Source organism: Malania oleifera, chromosome 1 (genome assembly GCF_029873635.1).
Source record: "Malania oleifera isolate guangnan ecotype guangnan chromosome 1, ASM2987363v1, whole genome shotgun sequence".
NCBI lineage: Eukaryota > Viridiplantae > Streptophyta > Magnoliopsida > Santalales > Ximeniaceae > Malania > Malania oleifera.
The window spans coordinates 131,212,871-131,238,635 of record NC_080417.1 but is presented as its reverse complement, the minus strand read 5'-3'; the positions used below and the strand labels follow the sequence as shown (position 1 = coordinate 131,238,635).

General features: G+C 36.4%; 1 protein-coding gene across 1 annotated transcript; it reads left to right on the top strand.

The window, feature by feature from the left end:
• Nucleotides 1–76: 76 nt before the first annotated feature.
• On the top strand, nucleotides 77–24,234 carry LOC131154836 (sodium/calcium exchanger NCL). The gene is made up of 7 exons (XM_058107617.1): nucleotides 77–723; nucleotides 2,485–2,670; nucleotides 4,198–4,379; nucleotides 18,459–18,604; nucleotides 18,685–18,958; nucleotides 19,035–19,337; nucleotides 23,685–24,234. The coding sequence occupies exons 1-7, from the start codon at nucleotides 312–314 to the stop codon at nucleotides 23,931–23,933; spliced, it is 1,752 nt and encodes a 583-aa protein (XP_057963600.1). The 5' UTR covers nucleotides 77–311; the 3' UTR covers nucleotides 23,934–24,234.
• Nucleotides 24,235–25,765: the final 1,531 nt, after the last annotated feature.

Here is a 25,765-nt window from a genome sequence, read left to right as displayed (position 1 = left end):
AACAACATTATATGATTTTAAAAAGAAAAAAGAAAAAAGAAAAAAGAAAAAAGAAAAAAATGTCATTAATGCAAATGCCTCTGAAACCACGCGGCGCACCGAGAAGGACTTCCCAATCGCTGCCGTCATTAACGCGAATAAAATCAAATTTCTCATCAGTTCCGATGGTCCGATTCAGGTGCAGTGTCCCACCGTCCCTCCCACGCGGCTGTAACACGGCAGCAACACTCTCTAATTAATTCTCTTTTTCAAATATACCATGTACATATGTATATGAATCGCAGACGCTGATTTTGGCTTGCAGTGCAGAAATGGCTACCTTCAAGCCACCAACCAACAGCTCACTACTCCTCCTCTGCCTCCTCGTGGCCGCCAGCTTCCGTTCTACGGGCGTCTCCGGCCGCCCGTATGTGACTGATGACCTAATCTCCGACGGCGTCGATCTGGGTATCCTGCCCTCGCCTTTCATCGTCTTTCCCACCCCGCCGCCGCCGGCGATGACGTCGTCGGAGACCTGTGAGCTGACGTATGGTTTCATGCCCTGCACCACCACCGTGCTGGGTAACATCTTCCTCATCGTCGTCTACGGGTACCTCATGTACCTCGCGGCTACTTTCCTCTCCAGTGGCAGCGAGCTCTTGTTGGTGATTCTCGGCCCCGGTATTATTGGCGGCCTCTTCCTCCCTGTGCTCGGAGCCCTTCCTGATGCCCTGCTTATCCTCGGTACCAGTTTCCTTTTCCTTGCTTTTTTTTTTTTTTTTTTTTGAGAATTTTTAAAATTAAGTAGGCTGTTTGTTTCCCAAGATAAATCAGACTTTCCCTCCCAATATTGTAGAGTTTTACGTGGGAAGCGTCGAATTGGCGGAGAAAAAAATGGATTGTGCTTGGTAGCATGGATTTCAAGTTTTGATTTGAATGTGTGCGGATTTGAAAAAGTTCAATATGATTTCGTATTGCATTTTATTCATATCTGCACAAATTCATATTCAAATCTCAGGTGTAATTCTGAGCTCTCAAAGATGGATAGAGTTTATTTATTTATTTTTCGGGGTGGACGAGGAACACTAGGTGATCTTCGTATAGATATTTAAGGCATCCGTGAACTCGAGAAAGTTCTTCTTGTTCTTGATGAAACAAAATGAGTTTTAAATTTAAATCGGTTAGGAAAGACAAGGTTCCTTTGGATTCTGGGAAATTTTTGACGAGAAATGAAAACTGGGATCTGTGATGGAGTTGGCAGTAAAGTAGCTGTTGAAAGATTCTGGAGGTATTCTATCTGGCGTACGTATTCACTTAGAACCGTTGAAAATGGAACAAAAGGAAAATTTTGGAGTATTGTGCTCTGTTGGTGGATCTGATTTGTGTTTTAGAAATGTATTGATTTGGCGCGAATGGCTTAGTTGATCTCTGGCATCAAGTAGAGAGAACATCCGAGATTCAAAACTTTTTTCTTTCAGAGTTTTTCAGAACAATCAGAGTATTATTTTTGGGTTTTTAAACTAAAGAGTTAATTCAGCTTAGCCTTAGTATAATATCATGTGAGGTAAAAGTTTTCTTTCCTTAAGCCTGTTTGAAACTTGGAAAATCTTGAGGAAAATATGAAGGAATCCAAGAAGAAAAGTAAAAATAAAAAATAAAAAATAAAAAATAAAAAATATCAAATCAATGAATAAAAATATAATATTACGAATCATTTAGATTTAATTTTTCTCAATTTGTAATCATTTTAAAACAAATTTTTATTTTTTGTAACATTTGGTATAGAGGGAAAATATTGTAGAAAATGAGTTTCCTTCTTATTTTCTTTCCCTTTCCTTTCTTTTCCTTTCATTTTCCCAACCAAAATAGGCCTTTAAAATTGGAAATAAGAAATTAGAGACTTGTATTCTTTTCATCCCTTGAAAAGAAAAAATTATAAAATCCCACTTTTATGCTTTGTGTTTTTTTTTTTCCTCTGATTTGTTTGTGAGCAGTTCTTGGAGCAGTGGCTTCTGATTGACCCTTTCATTCCCCATACTCCTAGAGAATTGAGCTGAACTGCTGAAGAGAGACATACTCATAAATTTGTTTTCATTTGTTTATTTATCCATTCAGTTATTTGCATTTTGGCATTAAGTGTGATTTTCTTTGTTTTTAATGTTCTTCGTTTTGGAGGTTGTGTTTACTGGTTTAGTATCTTTGTTAGTAAATTAACTATTAACCATCGGTTTTGTGAAAAAAGTTTAAATAAAATAACAGCAAGTAAATTTGATGTTAGTCATTATGTTGTTTCTGATTTGAAAAATATCAAGCTGGTCAGTTATAAGTCGAATAATTGCTGTAGACTTAGTTGAGTGAAGTTTCTTATGTTATAGAGTTTTGGATATAAAATCTGTAAATTTGTATTTCTATGTAGCTTTCCTGGTTTCAGATTTTGATGATTGCTTTTGGAATTCTGAGTTGTTTCTGCTAACCATTTATTTTGTATTTTGACTTTTTCTGTAGTGTCTGGACTTTCTGGCAGTAAAGAAACCGCTCAAAGTCAGGTTTCTGTTGGAATGGGCTTGCTAGCTGGATCAACTGTTATGCTGCTTACTATAATATGGGGATCTTGTGTTATTGTTGGCAAGTGCGACATTCGGGATTCAGTTGCAGTAGATTCACAAGATACAAAAAGGTTTAGCTTAACCGGTATTTTTCTCTTCTTGAGCATCCCGATCATAATGGTATCAACGAACTTGCTATTTGTGGTTGTTCATATAATTGGTAGCCATTTATCTCAAAAACCTTAGGTTACCCAGATTTGGTCTCAAAATATCAAGCTCCACAACACAGCCACTCTTGCGCAACTCTGTTCCATCCAGGGGAAGACACAAATATGAACAAAACAAAGTGCATCAGACCAATGACACACCTCCAATTATGCTATTGCAAAACCTTGAGCAATTAGGAATTGGTCCAAAAATGTGTATATCAAGATATACCATATTAATTAAAAGAATTGTTCTAATATGTTCTTATGTGCAATATGCAGGCAGTAATAAGGTGTCAACAATAAAGTTCCCCTCCTCTCTCTTTCTCCGATGCACAGATTCACCTGCAAGGACACGTGAAAGGAAATAGTCACACCTGCATGCATTGGAGAATGAATAATCTTAGATCATGCATTTGGTTAAAGAACTAAAAAGTTGGGGATCATGGGAGAAAACTGGAGATATCCAACTATATATGAATCCATTACGGTTCCTCTCCTAATAAGCCAACATGCCTCTCATGTCCAAGCTTGAATGATGCCATGCAGACATGTGAGACCATACCACTGCATTGATATCATGTAAAACTTTTTTGTTGGCTCATAGGCTAGAAAGCACAGGCAATCTTGACATGTGTTTATTACAGACATTTCTTACATGCCAGGATATGCATTTTAAATTCATCAGAAAATAGTTAATTTATTTTTTAAAAACTCAGCCTGGAGCCCTGGACCCTGTTGAACACTTTTGAACATAGGTGACAGAGATTAAAACAGCACGTGTCAGGTCAGTCTTGTTAGGCTCTCACATCACCTATTGAGACATGTCCACTCTTTCTAATTTTTCTTGTTTTTTTGTTGCTGGAACACAATGCTTTTCATGATTGCTGCTGTTTGATTCATTTGATGGTACTCTTTTGAATGTGTAATCTGAACTTATGAAATGTGAATGCAGTCAATGCACATGGATAGATTTATTTGTGGAATGTGTATAGTCACTGTGAAGAAGAAAATCCTATATAATTGGTGGAAATTGGGAAAAAATCGCCCCTTATGATTAAGCTATATTCTGATTGGGGTCGAAACTAAGTAAAATCTTAAGCCATTAGTTAAGATACCAACTAGTTTATAAAATTGGTTACAATTTCCATTGCCGATCGATGTTGGATTTCCCAATGATTTTTGTGGTGAAGTTCTGTTAAATGGTAAATTTCACAGTTCCTGTTGAGCTTGATATTTTTATGGTAATTACATGAAGACAATTCAAACCCTCCAGCTGATCTTGGTATGCCCACAGCAAAACTTTTACAAGTAGATGCACATGATCTTATTTTTTTTCACTATGTTTTGCAAGTTGTTTTTGTTTCCTTTCATGATTATTTAGAAATTAGAATCCCTATATCAAAGGCTTTGTCATTGCTTGGCTATGATGTCCTATATAATTCAATAATTCTCCATCTTTGTAGGTTCTGGTATTACTACTGATATTTGGACTAGTTATGCTGCAAGGATCATGGCTGTATCTGTAATTCCATTTATCATTGTTCAAGTACCACAAGTTTTCCATTCAACTTCTGGAAGGCACTTAGCAGTCTTGATTGCACTTATTGTCTCTATCGTGCTATTAATTTCTTATTGCCTTTATCAGGTAACTATAAAGGGTTGTTTGATTTTATCTTTTAATATTCGTTGTTTGTGTACATTGTTACAATTTGTATCTCTCGTTAAAGTAATAAATAAAATATGAATATTAAAAGGGTGAAGTCTCATGTTGATGGAAGGAATCATTGTCCCACATCTGTAGTTGAAACCGAGGTCTAAGGGAGCTTAGATTAGAGGGCTGAAGATTTATATTGGCCAATTCTCAACCATTTTTTAAAAAAAATAAGTGATGTTGGAGAGAAGAACCAACAACTCACCTTGGTACATTGAACAAAGGTCCCACATCGGGAGCTAAAACCGAAGTCGTTCCATGGGGATTAAATCTCCGGAAAAGAAAAAAATGAGGGGGCTAGGGGAATGAGCCAAGAACCCATCTCGGTAAAATGAACTGGGATAAGAACTTGAGGATCAAGATTGAGATCTTCCTTAGTGTGTGTTGTCAGTCAGATACGGTGCCATAATTAGTCTCTCTAATTATCGCATGATTTTATATTATTTCTGTAGATATTTTGTGATTAGTAGGCTGATTGTAGTTGATATTCTGTAATTAATAGGTAGATTGTGATTGCTTTATTTAGTCTCCTAGATGGCTATAATTGCTGATTTTTAGCGTTGTAACTGACGTTTCTATTTGCTATATAATATGAGAACCCTCATAGAGAGAGGTATTCAATCCAATTGACATGGTATCAGAGCTTTATCTCAATTAGGGTTGTTCTACTTTTTTTCCGGTTCTTTTTTGTGGGTAGCGGCAATTTTTGGGTCTTTGGCAGTTTTTGACTGTCGGCAGTTTTTTTTTGGGTTTCTGGTGGGTGTTAAACTGCTATTCGACAGTTTCTGTTGGGTTGATTCTGTTTGCTTCAGAATCTTTGGTGGCTGTCAGTGTTCTGTTTCGTCACAAATATTTGGTGGTGTTGATCTGTGGTGCGTTTTTGGTGCGATTGGCATTCTCTAGTTCGGTGATTCTGTTTTGTGCTGGTACGGTGAGTGTGGAGGAGAGTTTCTGGTGCATATCTTTGCCGATTCAAGTTTCTAGAGGTCCCATTGAAGGCTGTTGACATGTGAATCAGGTTTTATTTTTTGTGATCCAATTTTTTGTTGGGTTTCATCATGTCTTCTAGTGATTCCTTTGGAGTGCGTTTTACTGGGAAAAATTACTCTGCCTGGGAATTCTAGTTTCGTTTATTTGTTATGGGGAAAGAATTGTGGGGCCAAATTGATGGTAGTGATCCAGCTCCTACGGAGCCCAAGGAGTTGACCAAGTGGAAGGTCAGAGATGCACGTGTGATGTCCTGGATTTTAGGGTCGATTGATCCTCTTATTGTGCTCAATTTAAGGGCCTATAAGACTGTGAAGACTATATGGGAGTACTTGCTGAAGGTTTTTCACCAGGATAATATTGCACGTAGATTTTAGTTGGAATATGAGATAGCTAGTTACAGTCAAGGCAATCTCTCCATTCAGGAGTATTTTTCTGGTTTTTAGAATTTGTGGGGAGATTTTTCTAATGGGGCTTATGTGAAGGTACCTGCTGCATCTGTCTCTATTGTTCAAGCTATTCATGAGCAGAGCAACAGAGATCAATTTCTGATGAAATTGCGCCCTGAATTTGAGGCTACTCGCTCAAATTTAATGAATCGAGACCCTTCACCATCTTTGGATGCTTGTTTTGGAGAATTACTTCGCGAGGAGTAGTGCCTTCTCACAAAGGTTGAGTTGCAGTGGGATGCTAACTTGAATCCCGTTGCCTATGCAGCCTATGGGAGAGGGAAGGGTAAGGATATGCGCAAGGTTCAGTGTTTTGGCTGCAAGGAGTATGGTCATATTGCCGCGAACTGTGCAAAGAAAGTGTGCAATTATTGTAAGAAACAAGGCCACTTTATCACAGAATGTCCCACTCGACCTCCAAATTGTCAGGCCACTGCTTATCAGGCTACAGTGAACACTTCTTTTGCTCCAAAGATGTCCTTAGCTTCATCATCTACCACTGGATCCTCTAGTCTTACCCCTGAAATGGTCCAACAAATGATTATGTCAGCTTTTTCCACCTTGGGGCTTAAGGTAATACTTCGCATAAGTCTTGACTTATTGATTCTGCTGCATCCAATCATATGACCAAATCATCTGATGCGTTGTGCAATGTTCGTCCATATCATGGTTCGTCGCAAATTCAGGTAGCTAATGGGAGTCATTTAGCTATTAATGAAATAGGAGATATCAATCCTTCATTCAAAGACGTTTATGTATCTCCTGGACAGTCTAATAATCTTATTTCGGCTGGCCAGTTAGTTAAGAAAAACTGTGATGTCCATTTTTCTCGTGATGGTTGTCTTGTGCAAGATCTAGTGTCGGGGAAGATACTCGCAAAGGGCCTAAAGTTGGCAGACTCTTTCCACTGCAGTTCTCTATTCCTAGCAGTTTATCTTTGGCTTGTATGACAATTAATACTCCGAGTGAAGTATGGCATAAACGTTTGGGCCATCCAAACTTTGTTGTGTTGTCTTGTATGTTAAATTTTGGTTTGTTAGGGAATAAAGAACATGTTTCTAAATACTTGTCATTTGATTGTTCTGTATGCAAACTTGGTAAGAGTAAAACTGTGTCGTTTCCTTCTTATGGTAGTCGTGCGGCAAAATGCTTTGATATTGTGCATAGTGATGTGTGGGGCATTTCGCCTATAATTTCTCATGCTTGATATAAATATTTTGTGACATTCATAGATGATTTCAGTTGGTATACTTGGATCTATTTTCTTCGAGACAAATCTGAGGTCCTATCTATTTTTCAGAACTTTGTCGCATATATTGAGAACCAATTTTCTACATGTATTAAGATGTTGAGGTTTGATTCTGGTGGAGGGTACATGTCCCATGAGTTTCATGATTTCTTACATCACAAAGGAATTGTCTCTCAACATTCTTGTCTTTATACTCCTCAGCAAAATGGGGTGGCGAAACGAAAGAACCGACACCTCTTGGATGTTGTTCGCACCCTATTGATTGAATCATCTGTCCCATCTAAATTCTGGGTTGAGGCATTATCTATTGTAGTATACTTAATTAACAAACTACCCTCTCAGGTCTTGAATTTTGATTCTCTTTATTACCGTTTGTACCATCAGCATCCTAGTTATCTTAATCTACATAATTTTGGATGTGTTTGCTTTGTTCATTTACCTCATCATGAACGTCACAAACTCTCCGCTCAGTCTGTTAAATGTGCCTTATGGATTATAGTATTTCCAAAAAAGGTAATGTTTGCTATGATTCTTGTGCTAACAAATTTCATATATCTCGTAATATTGTTTTCTTTGAGAAACAATGTTTCTTTCCTACACATGTTGAGTCGTTGCCTGAGATTAGTATTCTAGCTTGTTTTGATGAATTGCCATCTCTTCTTGACCGGTTCAAACTTGGACTTGTGTATACTCGACGTCGACCAACTCTGCCTCTTCCTGAGACTGACCCTTCATCTGAAACTATTCCGACGACTTCTCCTAAGATTGACATGACATCTGAGATAGGCCCGATCAATTCTCCCATGCCTCCTGAGCTTGGTCCTCGACGATATACCTGGGTATAATGTCCTCCTGATCGGTATGATGATTACCACACTTCTTTTAACACTACTTTGTTGTCTATTTCCATTCCTACATGCTTTTCAGAGGCTATTAAACATGAATGTTGGCGAAAAGCGATGGATGAGGAACTTTAGGCTCTTCGGGACAATCATACCTGGGATATTGTTCCTTGCCTCTTTATTGTTAAAGCCATTGGTTGTAAATGGGTTTTCTCGGTTAAGCTCCGCTCTGATGGGACTCTAGACAGGTACAAGGCACGCTTAGTTGCACTTGGAAATAGGCAAGAATATGGGGTAGACTATGAGGAGACATTTACTCCTATGGCAAAGATGACTATAGTGCGTACGATTCTTTCGATTGCCGCCTTCCAAGGCTAGCCACTTCACCAGATGGATGTAAAAAATGCTTTTCTTCATGGTGATCTCAAAAAGGATATTTACATGAATCCTCCTCCGGGTTTGTTTTCTTCTCCGTCTTCTGCAATATGTAAGTTAAAGCGATCTATCTATGGCTTAAAACAAGCTCCCCGAGCGTGGTTTGAAAAATTCAGGTCTACTTTGCTTCGTCTCTCCTTTGTTTAAAGCCAATATGACTATTCTTTGTTTCTGTGCAAGACTCCGACTGGTTTCGTTCTCTTACTTGTATATGTGGATGATATTGTCATTACTGGCACCGACTCCAACTTGATTGATCATTTAAAGCAAAATCTTTAGGCTTCTTTTCATATGAAAGATCTTGGTCCTCTTACGTATTTTTTGGGTTTGGAAGTGCACACGGATTCTTCAGGTATATTCTTGAATCAACGCAAATATACCCAGGATTTGATTGGGCTAGCCGATCTTCAAGATTCGCCTTCGGTGGATACTCCTATGGAGGTCAATGTGAAATATTGAAGTGAGGAGGGTGATCTTCTTTTTGATCTCACTATGTTCCAACAGTTGGTAGGGAGCTTGAACTATTTGACTATTACTCGGCTTGATATTTCCTTCGCTGTCTAGTAGGTTAGTCAGTTTATGCAAACTCCCTACTACCTTCATTTAGCTGCTATTGGCCGTATTATTCGATATCTTTGGGGGTCACCTAGCCGAGGGTTGTTCTTTCCAACTGGCTCTCCACTTCGCCTTGTCGCTTATAGTGATGCGGATTGGGCCAGATGTCCTGATACTTGGCAGTCTGTCACGGGTTGGTGCATATTTCTTGGTGATTCTTTGATCTCTTGGAAAAGTAAGAAACAAGCTTGTGTTACTAAATCCTCTACTAAATCTAAATATCGGGCAATGTTTGCTGCATGTTATGAGATTGTCTGGTTTTGTGGGCTTCTGGCTGAGCTTCGTTTTTCTCAATCTGATTTTACTCCTCTTCATGTTGATAATACTAGTGCCATTCAAATAGCTGCTAATCCTATTTATCATGAGCATACAAAGCACATTGAAGTAGTCTGTCATTCTATTCGAGAAGCCTTGGACACTTAAATTATATCTCTACCTCATGTTTCTACTCACTTCCAAATAGCTGACGTCTTCACGAAGGCTATTGACACGATAGCGCCATCAGTTCCTTGTGGGCAAATTGATGCTTCTTGATCGGCCAGCATCAATTTGAGGGGGGATGTCAGTCAAATACGGTGTCATAATTAGTCTCTCTAATTATTGCATGATTTTATACTATTGTTGTAGATATTCTGCAATTAGTAGGCTGATTGTAGTTGATAATCTGTAATTAATAGGCTGATTGTAATTGTCTTATTTAGTCTCCTAAATGGCTGTAATTGCTGCTTTTTAGCCTTGTAACTGACGTTTCTATTTGCTATATAATACGAGAACCCTCACAGAGAGAGGTATTCAATCCAATTGACATGTGTTAGTATATATAAATATAAAGGAAAGAAGGGGCACATCTTATGGAATCAAGGACGGAACAACCTTTCTTTTTCATACTCCCAAGCTTGAAAATACCTTTTAGAGCTAGTATGTGGGGTGTATTTGATAAGGATATAAAATGCACCCTTGTTGGGAAGACTAAGAGCTAGAATGAAACTTAAAGGTACCTAAGACTCTTTATTAAAAGTAACCATGAGAGGGAAATGAAGAAGCTTGAAGCAATTATAACGGATGTAACCTACTGCTAAATTAATGATAGTCCTTAATTATAAGGCCTTCCATCTGCCTATAAAAGGAGGGAAGAGGTAGCTTGGCTAGGTACACTGACATTCTTTCATTGCTTGGTTGTTGCTAATTTGAGATCTTTTCTCTCCTCTAACTTAGGCATTAGATGCTCGCATAGCTTTACTTTAATGAGGTTGAGCCTTTAGATCTCAGGTTTGGGGTGATCTAGGACCCCGCACCTTTTACTTTACAAGGTTGAGCCCTTACTTCTTCAGTTCGAGTTGATATAGTCTCCCCCACCCAACTTTTATTTATCGTGGTGGTACTCAGTTCTTAGGTCCAAGTTGATCTCCAACCTCCCAAGTTATTGGTATTTCCTATTGATTAAATGGGTAAAATGGAAGACATTATCACATTGATACGTCTCCCCCTTTTTTTATATTAAATGTCGAACAACATACCAATGACCATAATACTGTCATATGCTCCCAGCTTGTTACAGATGAATTTAACACGAGCACCCCCCAAAGGCTTTAGTAGATAAATCAACAAGCTGCAAATCAGACTTCACATAAGCGGTGGTAATGAGCTTCTACACAAGTTTCTCTTGAACAAAGTGGCAATTAACTTCAGCGTGTCTTGACCGCTAATGGAAATCGAGTTGGGGGCAATATGAATAAAAGCTTGATTATCATACATTAGCTTCATAGATTGAGAATGTGGAAACAACTTCTTCCAACTTGTGCTTCAACCAAACAAGTGCAGATGTAGTGTGAGCCATGACCCTATACTTTGACTCAACACTTGATCTGGCCACCATAATTTGTTTCGTACTCCTCTAGGAAACCAATTTCCACCAACAAATATATAGTACCTGGTTGTGGTTCTTCTATCAAAATGTGACTCGACCCAATTTGCATAAGCATATCCCTAAATATGAGCGTGACCTCGATCTTGATATAAGAAACCTCTCTCTGGTGCACCTTTGAGATATATCAAGATGCAAATGACTGTATCCTAGTGACTTGTTCTCAGAGAATCAAGAAACTAACTTACAACACTTAGTGTGAAAGATCTATCTAATTGAGTGACCATGAGATTACCTAGCTTTCCAATGAGTCTCTGATATCATCCAAAGTTGGGTTACAAATCACCCATATTTGGCACTAGCTTACTACTAGGATTAATAGGTATATAAACCGGTTTGGATCCACTCAGTGACTCTAGTCTCATCTAAAAAATCAAGAACATACTTCCTCTGTGGCAAGACGGTTCCCATATGAGATCTCAATACTTATACATACCCAAGAAGTACTTCAATAGTCCCAAATCCTTCGTCTGAAACTTAGTCTGCAAAAAATGCTTTAGGCTTTGGATACCTTGATCATCATCACCAGTAATCATAATATCATCCATATGCACAATAAGCAGAATCCTTTTGAATAAAGTATGATGATAAAGTATAGAATGATCTAATGTGCGCTATCGAAGGCCAAACTTAAGTACTATAACACTAAATCGACCAAACCATGTCTTGGGAGACTGTTTTAAACCATATAATGGCTTCTTGAACCAACACACTTAGCTTGACTCCCCCCCCCCCCCCCACCCCCCACCCTCCCACAAAGCGAAAAACCCAAGTGGTTGTTCCATATAGGCCTCCTTTTGATCGCCATGTGGGAAGACATTCTTTACGTCTAAATGGTGTAGAGCATGGTTTTAAATCGCGGTAGTGGGTAGCGTAACGTAACTGTTATTAGTGTAACGGGAAGCGGGAGTAGCGGATGTTACATAATGGGAAGCGGGTGTAACGGCCGTGAATGTTTTTGAAGCACGAACAACCTTGTGCATATTAGCGTACTTGCATGTTTTAAGCTATTAGCCCTTCTTATAAAGAGTTCTAGTGTATTTTGGATCCTTTAGTTCGTGTAACTAAGTTATTTGGCAAGGGCAACAAGTTTACATTTGTTTTAAACCACCATTGATAGAAAAATTACGTGTGTGCGTCTTTATACTTCTCATTGTTCTTATTTGTGAAAAGTTCTTATGTGTGCTAAATTAATTAATAAAATAAAATATATTATACACTCCATTAATCTATTAGACACAAGACATACGAATAATAAAAATATAAAATAGCTAGAAAAGAAGGAAGGTTGAAGTTGAAAAATATAGAACATAAATATCACATTACTAATATTATCAAAATAAAATATTTTCTTAACAAGTTAGCATTTTCAAATTGTTAATTAATGCATCTATTGTTAGTATTTAAAGAAATATTAAATTTTGTATCATTGTCATCCTCATTATAATCTTTTCCCTCTTTTGCCACTAGGTATATTGAGAATGATATATGAAAGAGAGGGAAAAAGTGAAAAGAAAAAGTAAAAAATAATTTTTTGGTGTAATAGTCCTGTAACGGTTACGTAACAATCGTAGTGGCCTTTACGTAACGATCGCGGTCCATAATGGCCGCTACGATTGTGATTTTTCTTCCCACCGATTTTGCAGTGTGTAACGGTATCAGTAACCCAAAAAACTGTTACGTAATGCCGTTACGTAATGGTCGCGGCCTTTATTTAAAACCATGCTAGGACCCCAAACATCAAATGGACTAACATAAAAGGGCTAACAACTCTTTTATTGACTCAGGAGGTAAAGGGAACACGATGATGCTTTCCTAATTGACAAGACTCACAATCAAAGGTTAGGCACAAAACTCAAAGTAGGAACTAGCTATTTTAAGTTGTCCAATGATGGATGACCTAGGTGACAATGGATTTGATGTGGTGTGGCAGCAGCACTACAAGCAATATGAGAAGAGAGCAACTCGAAGTCGTAAATTCCACCAGCCTCATGACCAATGCTAATCGTTTCCCTCGTCTTTAGATCCTAAATAAGAAAAGGATCAAGAAAGAAGGTTACAGAGCAATTTAGGGATTTTGTAATTTTACTAACAGACATGCGATTAAAGGGAGATTTAGGAATGTACAAAACAGAAAAAGAGAAATGGAGGGATTAGGATTCACAATTCTTACTCCCTTTACGATAGTAGTGGACCCATCAACAGGGGTAAGTTGAGGTAGATTTCATAATATTGGAGAGCAAATGAGAAGTTGGTGACACCTGTCATATGGTCAGCAGCAGCAGAGTTGATAACCTAGGAACTAATGGGTGAGATACTGGATGACATATAGACAGTATGGTTACTTTCTGACAAAAGATGCAATGTGTTGAGATGCTTGTTGGGATGTTTGATACTGCAAGAACCTTGAATAGTCCTCCTCTAAGACGGCTATAATATGTTGTTCAATGGAACGAGTAAATGATGAGAGAGACACACTTTTGAGATTTGGGAACTCTATCATAACACACATACCACCTCGATAGAACAGCAGATAAAAAACACAGCGAACAACATGTTTTTTGAATTCAAGAACTCCATCCCAACACACACAACCTTCTACAATCGATGCAAACCACAGGCACACAATGTACGAATCAAAAAAGATGGCAAATACCACTGCCCAATAAACTCAATAAACATGGACAAGCAGCTTTGAGAAGCATCAAACAATCATTCCTTAGTGTCACACAAAAGAAACTAAAAAAGGTGAGATCTTTGGACAAAAAATGTATAGAAAATTTCAATAATATGTTCATAGAGGGATTCCAGCACTGCTGGAAGAATTCATGCCAAAAACATGCCTGAAATTGGCTTCATGCGCTGGCGTGTGGGGTTGGCCCTGGCAACCTTCAACCGAAGCGTGAGGGCATGTGGGGGACTTTTTGGAGATGGGATTTCAGTGGCGGGCAGATCCTCAGTGTCTGTGGGTGACTATGGTTTTGTTTTTGCAAAATCTATAGTGTATTTTGTGTTCTTGAACTGGCAGTGTCATCACCCGGGAAATTTCCATTGACGGCTATGGCTTCCAGCAGCTGGTGGCTGTTTTTTTCAGTGCTATAGTGTTGCTGGGAACTCTTCTATGATGGTGGACATGCAGTTTTCATGGTGGCTGTGACAATTAGGGTTTAGGTCTCAGAATCATGCCCTGATACCATGTTGAATAATTGAGTAAAATGATAGACCTAATCACAATGATAGATCTCTCCCTCTATTATAATATATGTCAGAGGTGCATTCCAATAACCATAATACCCGTACTAACTCTCATTTATTAACATAATAGTAACACACTGATAATGTTGAATGACTAAGATAACCATCAAAATTTTCAAAGGTTACCAACTAGATCAAGGTGGCCTTTTCTTTTGACGGTATTTCCCTAGGTTATCACCACCTATCTTAATGACGAAAGTGACCTACTCATGAAGGCCCTCGGCCAAGATTACCTCTAGGCACTCTGTCCCGAGCAACTTTATTCTTCTTGTGTATTTCTCATTGTTATCACATTGGGATATGGCTTGCTCTTTAACTCTATTTGCCAAGGTTAATTCTGGCCTTTGTTACTTGGACCATTTTACAAACTTTGTTCATGTTAGATTACCACTTTACCTAAAAGCTTAAGCTATTAGGTTGTGGGCCGACAATGTATACCAAGCTTTAACACTCCCCTGAATGTGCAGCTTGACAACATTAGATAATAGACGTGGGCAACAAGACTAGAACCTAGGATCTCTTGATAATCGGCTCCGATACCATATTGGATTACCATTTTACCTAAAAGCTTAAGCTATTAGGTTGTGGGCCAACAACATATATCAAGCTTTAACACTTCGGTAGGGCTATTTGACCTTTTTGTACTTTGGCAAGTGGGCCTATTTGGCCTTTTTTGTACTTGGCTTTTATGTCAAGTGAGCTTATTTGGCCTTTTGTTTTTGGCCATTCTGCCAGTTTTTCTTCAGGTGAGCCTATTTAATTTTTGTAGTGTTGTACATTGTAACCAAGGTCTTAATTTCGATTTCAACTCAAATTTCGAAGCTCCAAAAGTACAGAAATTTCGATTTCGATTTCGATTTGAAAAAATAACGCAAACTAGTAGTAAAGCATGGAATTCTTTGTGAAACTTTAGAAATGGTTAACAAACATAAAAATATAAGTTTTAAGACTAATATATTACAAATTAAATACATCTATGTTTTGTATGAGGTGGAAAAGTTGTAAAATAGTATGTGTATCAAACTTGTTTGTAAGATAATGTACATTAAAAATATTCAGTTAATGCAAATGAAATTCGTAAATCATTTAAATATTATTTATTATACAAATATTGATAATTTAGACATGAATGGTTAAATAAAATATTATTATGAGTTTATTTTTTCATATAATTTCAAAAGCACTTGTGATAACCTTTTGTTTCAATAAAATAAATTAAAAGAGAAATTTCACTTCACTCTCGAGGTTTCGATAAATTTCTCTAAAGTTTCGAGGTTTTGATAAATTTCAGATGATTCGTTGAGATTTTGACAAAAATTATGCAAGAAGGAAATCGACTGCCATTTCGATTTCGAAGGTGACGGAAATCGGAAATTTCGACAGTTTCGTGGAAATTTAAGACCATGATTGTAACCTCATAGTGTGACCCTTTAGGCCTTAATTTTCGCAACCTTATTTGGTGGCCCCTGTAAGGCTAAGTCTCCTCCTTGGTATTTTCCAGCACATGAATTGCTAAAAAAGAGGAAAACCTATTCTCACGATAAAGGCAGTAATGACAATGACAATAGCTGCAAATGCATTAGATGAAAATGATGTTTTTGACCATTTTCTTAGAAGCATAGATTCAGAAATAGGACTGTTTTATCTTTGGTCATGCATCTTTTGGAAAAGATTCATTTTTCTTCCACTAGATTTAACGTCCTCTCTGTGATCCTCGCCTTTCATTAGTGAGCTCGAATGCTCAACTTGTCCTTAGGCCGAAGGTTGATGAGATTTAATTCAAATCTCTTGAACTTTTCTCCTTGGTCCAAAATCGATGTATTGTAACCCTCAAAACCAATTATCTAGCGATGTGTTTTTAATTTTTAGGGTATGTGTGATAGCATTCGTAGGATGGTAACATGTTGTAAGATCAATGCCAGTGCTTTTTGCATAAAATATTCATGTCATATCTAGTCTTACTCTAGTCCTCGAATTCCAAAAGGGTCTCCAAAATCTGTATTGGAAGAAGTTTGGCTGTTATTCATGCCCTGCCTCCACTTTTTGCCTTGATAATCAAGACTCTGCAATACCATCTCCAAAGCATAAAAGTCATGATGGCTATGTTTGGGTTACTGTGGGTGCAAACATGGTCCCAATTAAAAATCTCTTCTCTGCCCCAAGGTGGATCCCTACTGTTGCTGTCAAAAAAATGAAGGACCATTGAATTCCTGGAAAGAAAAACTAGGGAATTCTTGGAGGACCTGGGATGTAGTTCAGGAAGCACTCTGATGCCTAGGAGATGAGCAATCTCAAATTGGCAATAGTCAAAAGTAATGAAAATGTGTATGCATACCTAGCCAAGCTAACCCTCCCCCCTCCCTTCTATAGGCAAGGCCTCTTGGAGATAAAAAGCCCTAACAATTAATGTCCCTCATTAATAAGGGGTAGGTTAGATCACTTACTGCCATCTCTAGCCTTTACATCTTTCCCTGGAATGAGGGTTTGACTTTTAATTATCTTTTATATATATATATATTACCCTGTCTTGGGAGCATGCATTTTGGGCTTTGGATTTGGATGTGTGTATTTGAAGAAAATACAATATAAAATTGTATCGAGTCTTAACCAAATCCACACAAATCCAAATCCAATGTCCAAAATCCATACTCCCAAATACTACCTTAATGTTCATTACTTGTGTAAAATGCTAAAATGAATGGTAAGAAATGCTGCATTATATACTAGGAGGCCTGCTAGGCCTAGGAAGGGTAATTGATTCTCCATCCCAAACTAGTGGGTCCAAGGCCTCCAACATGGATGCTTGTGCTTAAACCAGTGAGTATCCCTAAGGGGTGACAACTGTTTCTGTTTAATCAGTCCTGTTTGCATCTAAATTTGTCTTCAATGTGCCTCATCTGCACTTTGCTTTCTTGCATGTACAAGGAATCCGAAAGGCTTTTCTTTTCTTAAAAGAGCAGTTTTCAATAGAAAATAAATATTTGAAATAAATTTTAAAACTAGAACATTATGTTTAGATTTTTCCGCTTATTCTCAAGATAAATAAAAAAAAGGGTAATCTCCTGAAAGATGTAGGTTGTCCTGGTGAAACTCTTGCATAGAGCTTTCTTGCTAATGCATATTTGTGATGGTCAGGCTGAGGCATCCTTTCCAGGAGTTTAAGCTCTCAGTTTTGAAGGTCAGGACAAACTTTTATGTGCCCATGAACTGAGCTCTTTTTGCTGGTTTCTTGTTGTCTAAAAGAATTCTACTATTGTTTTCTATTATTGTCCTTTTAGAGTTGCTCTTGAGTACTAGTGCTGGTTGAGCTTTTAGGCGATACCAAAATACCTGCCTGATAGTCATTCATAAAGCTAATTGAGCATCTGGCTAGAAGATGTAATTGAAACTGGAATTTTATACCCTCACCCTGAAAAGCCAAAAAAGAGTTTTGAATGGACAAATGCATATATATATTTAGAATTGATAAACATACTAAGTATTCCGACTTTGTAGTCCAATCGAAAATATGTATATATGAAATATATATATATATAATGGCCATCGAACTCGTAAACACCTGCATCATTCTGAATGAAGGTGAAAAACCTCTTTAGAATGAGTGGGCGGAGAGAGACTGGCGGGTGGGGTCTCACAGGTGGGGCTAGTGAGGCTACTCTCCAAACTGACCTGTTAATTTTTGTGGTCACCACAACCATGGATGGCTGAGATGGAATAGTTGCCTTAGGTTTGACTAATTCTAGTCTTGCCATTCCTGATGAATAGCAGAGCCCTATATATTTATGCAGCATACTTGCATTTGGTTGCTTATTGTGTTAGCTTGCCAATTACAAATTGGCAAGTGGCAGCAGATTGGGGACTTAAGTGACCAACAAGTACTGCAACATTACAGCACGGCTAAAATATTTTTGGCCAATGATTCGGACATTCCTGTCTTTTTGGTCCTAGAGAACCCCCAAGACGACCCTTCATTGCATAATTTCCTGAATGGCATACAATGGGGGTAAATTTGACCTTTTAGTGTCCAAGAGACGGTGTTTACTTCAAGATGAATGGGGCCACTGTAATTAGCAAATCTGTTTTGTAGTCAGCTATGCTAGGATTTGGGAATTCAAATCAACAGTAGTAAATGGCGAGTTTTGTTTGTTAATGAATGGTTAGCTAGTAAAATCATATGTATTATATTAAGATTTGAATCTTGGAACTATTTGCTCCTCTTCTTATGATTAATGCTTGATTTTTGAAATTGTTTTGTAGCTTGTTCAGCCTTGGATTCAGAGGGGGCGAATTGCTTTTGCTTTGCATAAGCATTTCATATCAGGAATGCTGGGACAATTAAAAAAGCAGGCTCTAGGAAGGCTTCTAAGGGATGATGGCAGACCTAATGAGGAAGTTATAGAAAAGTTAGTTTTGTTTACTATTCTGTTTGTGCCTCTGAATGACTTGAGCTTTATACTGACCTTTTTAATGGATATGACAACAGGCTCTTTGGTAGAATTGACCAGGATTCAGATGGGAAACTCTCAGAATCTGAATTAAGAGCATTTGTCTTTGGAATCCAGTTTGAAGAGATGGACTTGAATAAAGACGATGCTGTGTTAAAAGTGATTAAAGAATTTGATGCTGATGCAGATGGTCGTGTTGATAAGAATGAGTTCATCAAAGGAATTGCAAAATGGCTTAATGTGGCAAAGGGCTCTAGGGCTTATGGTGATGCAGATCCTCACACACAGAAGTTCATTGATGATTTTCGCGAGGTAACTTGTCCTGTGACAAAGTTTCTAAGTGATTACTAATGTTAGGATTGTCACATTTAGTGAGTGTTTTTTGCAGCAAACAAGAAGAGAGCACGATCGCTTTGTGGGTTATAGCGAGGAGACCACAGGGAGTGTTGAAAATCCCAAGTTGACTTCATTTAAAGCAGTGATGTTGCTGTTGCTGGGAACTGCTATTGCTGCTGTATTTGCTGATCCCCTAGTTGATGCTGTTGATAACTTCTCTGATGCAACAAGCATTCCTGCTTTCTTCATTTCATTCATCGCACTTCCTTTGGCTACTAATGCCAGTGAGTCAGTGTCTGCAATTATCTTTGCATGCCGTAAGACTGGGAAAAATGCCTCTTTGACTTTTTCTGAGGTTTGTTTCGCCTTACTCTATTGTGTTTTCTTTTTACAGTGTAAGCATAATGCCTACAGCAATGGCAACTAGCTTCCTGGCCATTATTATTGTTTTGCTATGTTAGCTGCGTCGGCGCCTAGGTACAATGTCAAATATGCGAGGGTTCCTGTATCATTTTGGACGTGGGCAGGTAAAGATGCTAATTCAAGAAACTAGGATTAGATTAGCAACTTGGAATATAGGGATACTTATGGATAAAAGCATGGAAATTGTGGATACAATGATTATAAGAAGAATTAATATAATTTGGCTTCAAGAAATTGAGTGGGTGGGAGAGAAAGCTAGAGAGATCGATAAATCAAGATTTAAACTTTGGTACACTGGAAAAGAAAAACATAAGAATGGAGTAAGCATTATTATAGAAAAAAATTTAAAAGATAGCGTTGTGGATGTAACTAGAGTAAGAGATAAAATTATAAAAATTAAGATGGTATTAGGACAAGAGATAATAAATATCATTAGTGTTTATGCTCCTCAAGTTGGCTTAGTAGAAAATCTTTAGAGACAATTTTGGGAAGATATGGATAGTATTATATAAGGCATACCAGGGACTGAGAAAATATTTGTAGGAGGAGATCTGAATGGACACGTTGGAAGAGATAATAAAAATTATGAGAGGATACATAGAGGATATGGATATGGAGACAAAAATGAGTCTGGGGAGATGATCTTAGACTTTGCTATGTCATATGATTTTAGTATAATGAATACTTGTTTTAAGAAGAGAGAAGAATACTTAATAACCTTTAAAAGTTGACAAAATAGAAGTCAAATAGATTTATTTTTTAACTTGGAGGGTAGATCGTTTATAATGCAAGGATCGTAAAGTTATTCCAGGTGAAAGTCTAACCACATAACATAGAGTCTTAGTGTGAGATATATGTATTAAAAAATGGAAGAAAAATGATAAAATAAACTAGTGTAGGAGAACTAGATGATGGAACCTAAAAGGAGAAAATATAATAAAATTTAAAGATAAAATGATCAAAGATGGGGATTGTACCTTAGAGGATGGGATAGATACAAATACTCTTTGGAATAGATTAGTTAGCGTTATTAAAAAATAGCAAAAGAGATTTTAGGTGAATCAAGAAGAAGATTCTCGAATAGCAAAGAGAGTTAGTGGTGGAATAAAGATGTATAAAAAATCATAAAGACAAAAAGAATTTGGTATAAAACGTGGCAAAAATGTAGAACAAAGATAGCTTTGAAAAATATAAGGAGATAAGAAAAGATGCAAAAAGGGCCGTTAGTGAAGCTAAATATAGATCATTTAATAGTTTGTAAGATAGATTAGGTACAAAAGAAGGGGAAAGAGATATATTTAAACTTACTAAAGATATAGAAAGGAAGAGCAAAGACTTAGGAAATGTAAAATGTATAAAAAGTGAGGATGATATTGTCTTGGTTAAGGACGAAGATATTAAAGAAAGATGGCGAAGTTACTTTAGTAAGTTCTTTAACGAAAACCAAATAGAAGGCTTAAACTTAGAATTGTCAAATGAGAAAAAGACTAAAAATATAAGATTTATTTTGCAGAATTAGAGTTAACGAAGTTAAGTTTGCACTAAAAAAATGAAAAATGGGAAAGCTATGGGACCAGATAACATCCCAATTGAAGTTTGGAAGTGCTTGGGTGATAACGGAATTATATGGTTAACTAATTTATTTAATACAATTGTAAAAACTAAGAAAATACTAGATGAATGGAGAAAAAACACTTAAATACCTAGATACAAAAATAAAGGAGATAATCAAAATTGTAATAACTATCGTGGAATTAAATTTATGAGTCATACGATGAAACTATGGGAAAGGGTAGTTGAACAAAAATTAAAATTAGAAACGAAGATCTCAAAAAACCAATTTGGTTTTATTGCCAGGGAGATCTACCACAAAAGTTATTTATCTTTTAAGAAAATTAATGGAAAAATTTAGGGAAAAGAAGAGGGACTTGCATATGATATTTATTGACCTTGAGAAAGCATATGATAGGATACTTAGGGAAGTTCTATGGTGGGTTTTAGAGTAAAAGGGTGTATATTGTAGGTATACTGAAGTCATTAAGGATATGTACGATGGAGTAATTACTAGTGTAAGGACTATAAATGGAGAAACTAGAGAATTTTCAATTACTATAGGTGTACATCAAGGATCTGCTTTGAGTCCTTATCGTTTTGCTTTAGTGATGAACCAATTGACTAAAAGTATTCAAAAGGAGGTTCCATGATGTATGTTGTTTGCAAATGATATTGTATTAATTGACGAAACTAGGGACAGAGTAGAGGCTGAGTTAGAATTATGGAGAGAAACTTTGGAATCTAGAGGATTTATGATCAGTAGAAATAAAACAGAATGTATGAAATGTAATTTTAGTAATGATAGGAGGAATATTGGAGACAAAGTTAAACTTGATGATGAAGAAATAAATAGCATTTGTAGATTTCGATACCTTGGATCTATTATGCAAGCTGAAGGAGAAATTAAAGATGATGTAATGCATAGAATTAAAGCAGGTTGGGTAAAATGGAGAAGTGCTTCAAGTGTGCTATGTGATCGTAGAGTACCCTTAAAATTGAAATGGAAGTTTTATAAGACAGCTAGAAAGACCAGTTATGCTATATGGACCGGAATGTTGGGCAACGAAGAAACATAATATCCAAAAGGTAAACGTTGCCAAGATGAGAATGCTTAGATGGATGAGTGATATAACATTGAAAGATAAATTAAGGAATGAACATATTCATGATAAGTTAGGTGTAATTCCTATAGAAGATAAGATAAGGGAGGGATGACTCAGATGGTATGGATACTTGCGACATAAGCCTCATAGTGGACTTGTAAGGAAGAGTGACTTAGTTACTATGGGGGGCAGTAGCAGGGGTAGGGGTAGACTTAAAATAACTTGGGAGGAGATAGTGAGTAAGAATTTAATATTCTTAAATCTATCAAAAGAAATGGTCCATGATCGCATAAATTGGCGGAAAAGGATTCATATAACCGACCCCACTTAGTGGGACTAGGGCTTGGTTTTGTTGTTGTTGTTATGTTAGCTGTGTGCTCATTCTTTTTAATTTGTTCGTGTCAGGGTGACAAGTTCCAAAATTCAACTTCTGAATTAACTGGATACTGCACCCTTCTAAGTGTTTCATTCAATCAAATGAACTTCCTTTCTACTGGTTGATTTCAGAATGGAAAACGTCCAACTTTCCTTGCTCCAGATGTTAACCTAATTTCAAAATCTATTCAATGGAGAACATTATTATTATTATTATATTGTTTTGAGAAGCCTGAGGATGGTGAACTGTTTTTGGACGTGAGCAGCGATTAGGGGGTTCTAGGTAGTTATTTTCATATCAAATAGAGTTGGATTCCACCCCACTCCCAAGCCACCACCTTCATTGATCACACTGAAGTCTCACTGCTTCCAGCTGCACTTGTAGAGTTGTAGCATAACCAATTTCTGAGAGGTTTAACTGGAGTGCTGCATGATCTGAAGTGCTAAAGAAAGCAAATACTATCTCTGCCATCATTCTGTCTAATCAAATCTTTGCTTTGGTGAATGAGCTAAGCACTGCAGAGTGCCAATGATAACCTCCAAGGTCTCTTAAATTTCGATTTCGACTCAAATTTTGAAACTCCAAATATACGGAAATTTCAATTGCGATGTCAATTTCAATTTAAATTTGAAAAAATAACGAATATTACTATGGAATTCTTTGTGAAACTTTAGAAATTATTAACATACATAATAATATAAGTTTTATGACTAATATATTACAAATTAAATACATCTATGTTTTGTATGAGGTGGAAAAGTTGTAAAGTAGTATGTGTATCAAATATATTTGTAAGATAATGTACATTAAACATATTCAGTCAATACAATTGAATTTCATAAATCATTTAAATATTATTTATTATACAAATAATGATAATTTAGACATAAATGGTTAAATAAAATGTTAGTGTAAGTTTATTATTTTAATATAATTTCAAAAGCACTTGTATAATCTTCTGTTTCGACAAAATAAATAAAATAAATTAAGATAGAAATTTCACTTAACTCCTAAATTTCTTATTTGAATTCCGACGAAATTTCCTCGTATACTTAAAATTTTGACCAGTTTTGCTAAAATTTCGAGATTTCGATAAATTTCTGATGATTCGTTGGGATTTCGACGGAAATCGAATGCCATTTCGATTTCGAAGATGACAGAAATTGGAAATTTCGATGGAAATTTTGACAATTTCGTGGAAATTTAAGACCATGATAACCTCTTATACCTGAATTCTTTGGTGCAGATATATGGAGCAGTAACCATGAACAATGTCCTTTGCTTAGCCGTATTCTTAGCCCTTGTTTACATCAGAGGATTAACATGGGACTTCTCAGCTGAAGTGCTGGTCATACTCATTGTTTGCATTGTCATGGGTGCTTTTGCAAGCCTTCGCACTACCTTCCCTCTTTGGACATCTTTGGTGGCTTTCTTTCTTTACCCGTTCTCCTTGGTGCTGGTTTATTTGCTTGATAATGTCTTTGGTTGGTCGTAGATGCACGATTGGCAGTCACGAAAATATACTTCGAGGCTCTGTGCAGACAAGGCAACAATTTTACAGATTGTGTTTTTTTCGCCGCATTGTAATAGGCTGAAGTGCTGCTTTCTGGAGTGATGGGATGACAGATCTTTTAGATATTTAGAAATAAAATGTTTGTGCTTTGGTTGTTCTATGGATTTTCAAATGCAGAATTTTGGTTGTTGATAAAATTACTAGTTTTCTGGGTCTGGGTTAACTGCTTGTATCTGGCACTACTTGATAAAATTATTCTTTTCAAACTCATTTGAGCCTAAAATTATTATTGCCCTCCTTAGTTTTAGTTAAAGATTGAGTGTCTTAAGAATCTATGTTCACAGGGATACTATAGGAATGTTTGGATGCCCTAATTTAGTGAGATGTTATCCAATTTGGAGATATTTTAATGACTGTTTGATTCTTAATAATGGCAGATTTACTCTCTTAATTAGCCTAGCCTGAGGATTTTAATGAAGGAATCATGTGATAGTTACTGCCCTAAAGAGTTCTTAAGATGAGAGAAATTTTGCATTCTTGAATGAAATATGGGAAAATGTGTTACTTTAATATTGAAATAAGTTAGTTTGAATGTCAGAAGTAAGACTCATTATAGTAATGTTTGTGATGATTTATGATTAACTTGTTCATGAGAGGTGTGTGATGAGATGGAGATATTTTTTCATGTATTACTATATTTTAAAACCTAATTTGACCATATAATCTGAAACCTTATTTTTCATGAATTTAGGTTTTATTTGAATAGATTATTATCGTTAATAATTAATTATTAAACTAATAACATTTAGAATAAGAACATTGATCATCGTGGGCTTAGATTGCATATTGCGAGTCTTGCAACAATTATATATATATATATTTTTTTTGTGAAGCTACTATAAGCTACTTAGGATAAATATTTTTTTGAAAGAGTGCTAGCGAGAGAGATGATTGTCGTTGATTTTTTTTTTTACTTTTTTTGAATGAAATCTGAATTTATCTCATATTCTCCTATATAGAATACCATGTAAATGGATTCTTCAAAAAAAAAAAAAAAAAGTGTTTTAATTGAAAAAAAAAAAAATTTGTGTAACCCCACCCAAGAAAGTTTTCACACCCCATATAACAGTGTGGGAAGTGGAAAGGGGAAAGGCATGATATGTTCAGCCTTTCATATTTGTACTTGTTTTTGTTGAACTGGTCATATTCCTATTCTAAATTGGGTACAACTTGAATATCATTGCTCACCGTTTTCCTAATAGAGATAAGCTAGAAAGAAAAGAAAAGAAAATCTTTACTAGTGAAAGGTTATATTATATTTCAAAATTTTTCATCAGTGTCTTTGATTCAGTTGTTGGGTTAGGTTAAGACTCATCCAAAAATTCTAGACTATGTTGTAGAACACACACACACACACACATATATATATATATATATATATATATATGTATACTAATCCAAGGGGGATTTTAGTCCTTTCATGTGGAATGGACAAGGATGCCTTCATTTTCAAAGTATAAACGATTCAAATGAGAGCACAAAGGGGTAAAGACTTTGGAATTAATACAATAAATGAGACCCCATTGTGAAAAGAGGAGAAAGAACATTTGCCTCCAACCTCATAATGAAAATTTATTTTAATATAATTAAAAATTAAAAAAAATATATTAATGATGTGTAGAATCACATTTTTGTAGTGGGAGTTTTCGTTTTTCTTTCCTCATTTTGAATAATAACTAAACATTAAAAGGTGAATTTTTGTTTGTATGTTTTCTTGTCTTTTCTTACCCTATGTTTAGAGAAGCCTTAAATTT

Coding starts and splice junctions, on each gene's coding strand:
- LOC131154836 (XM_058107617.1), top strand. CDS start 312: ATGGCTACCTTCAAGCCACCAACCAACAGCTCACTACTCCTCCTCTGC. Junction 4,380..18,458: donor TTTCTTATTGCCTTTATCAG/GTAACTATAAAG, acceptor ATTGTTTTGTAG/CTTGTTCAGCCTTGGATTCA. Junction 19,338..23,684: donor CCTCTTTGACTTTTTCTGAG/GTTTGTTTCGCC, acceptor TCTTTGGTGCAG/ATATATGGAGCAGTAACCAT.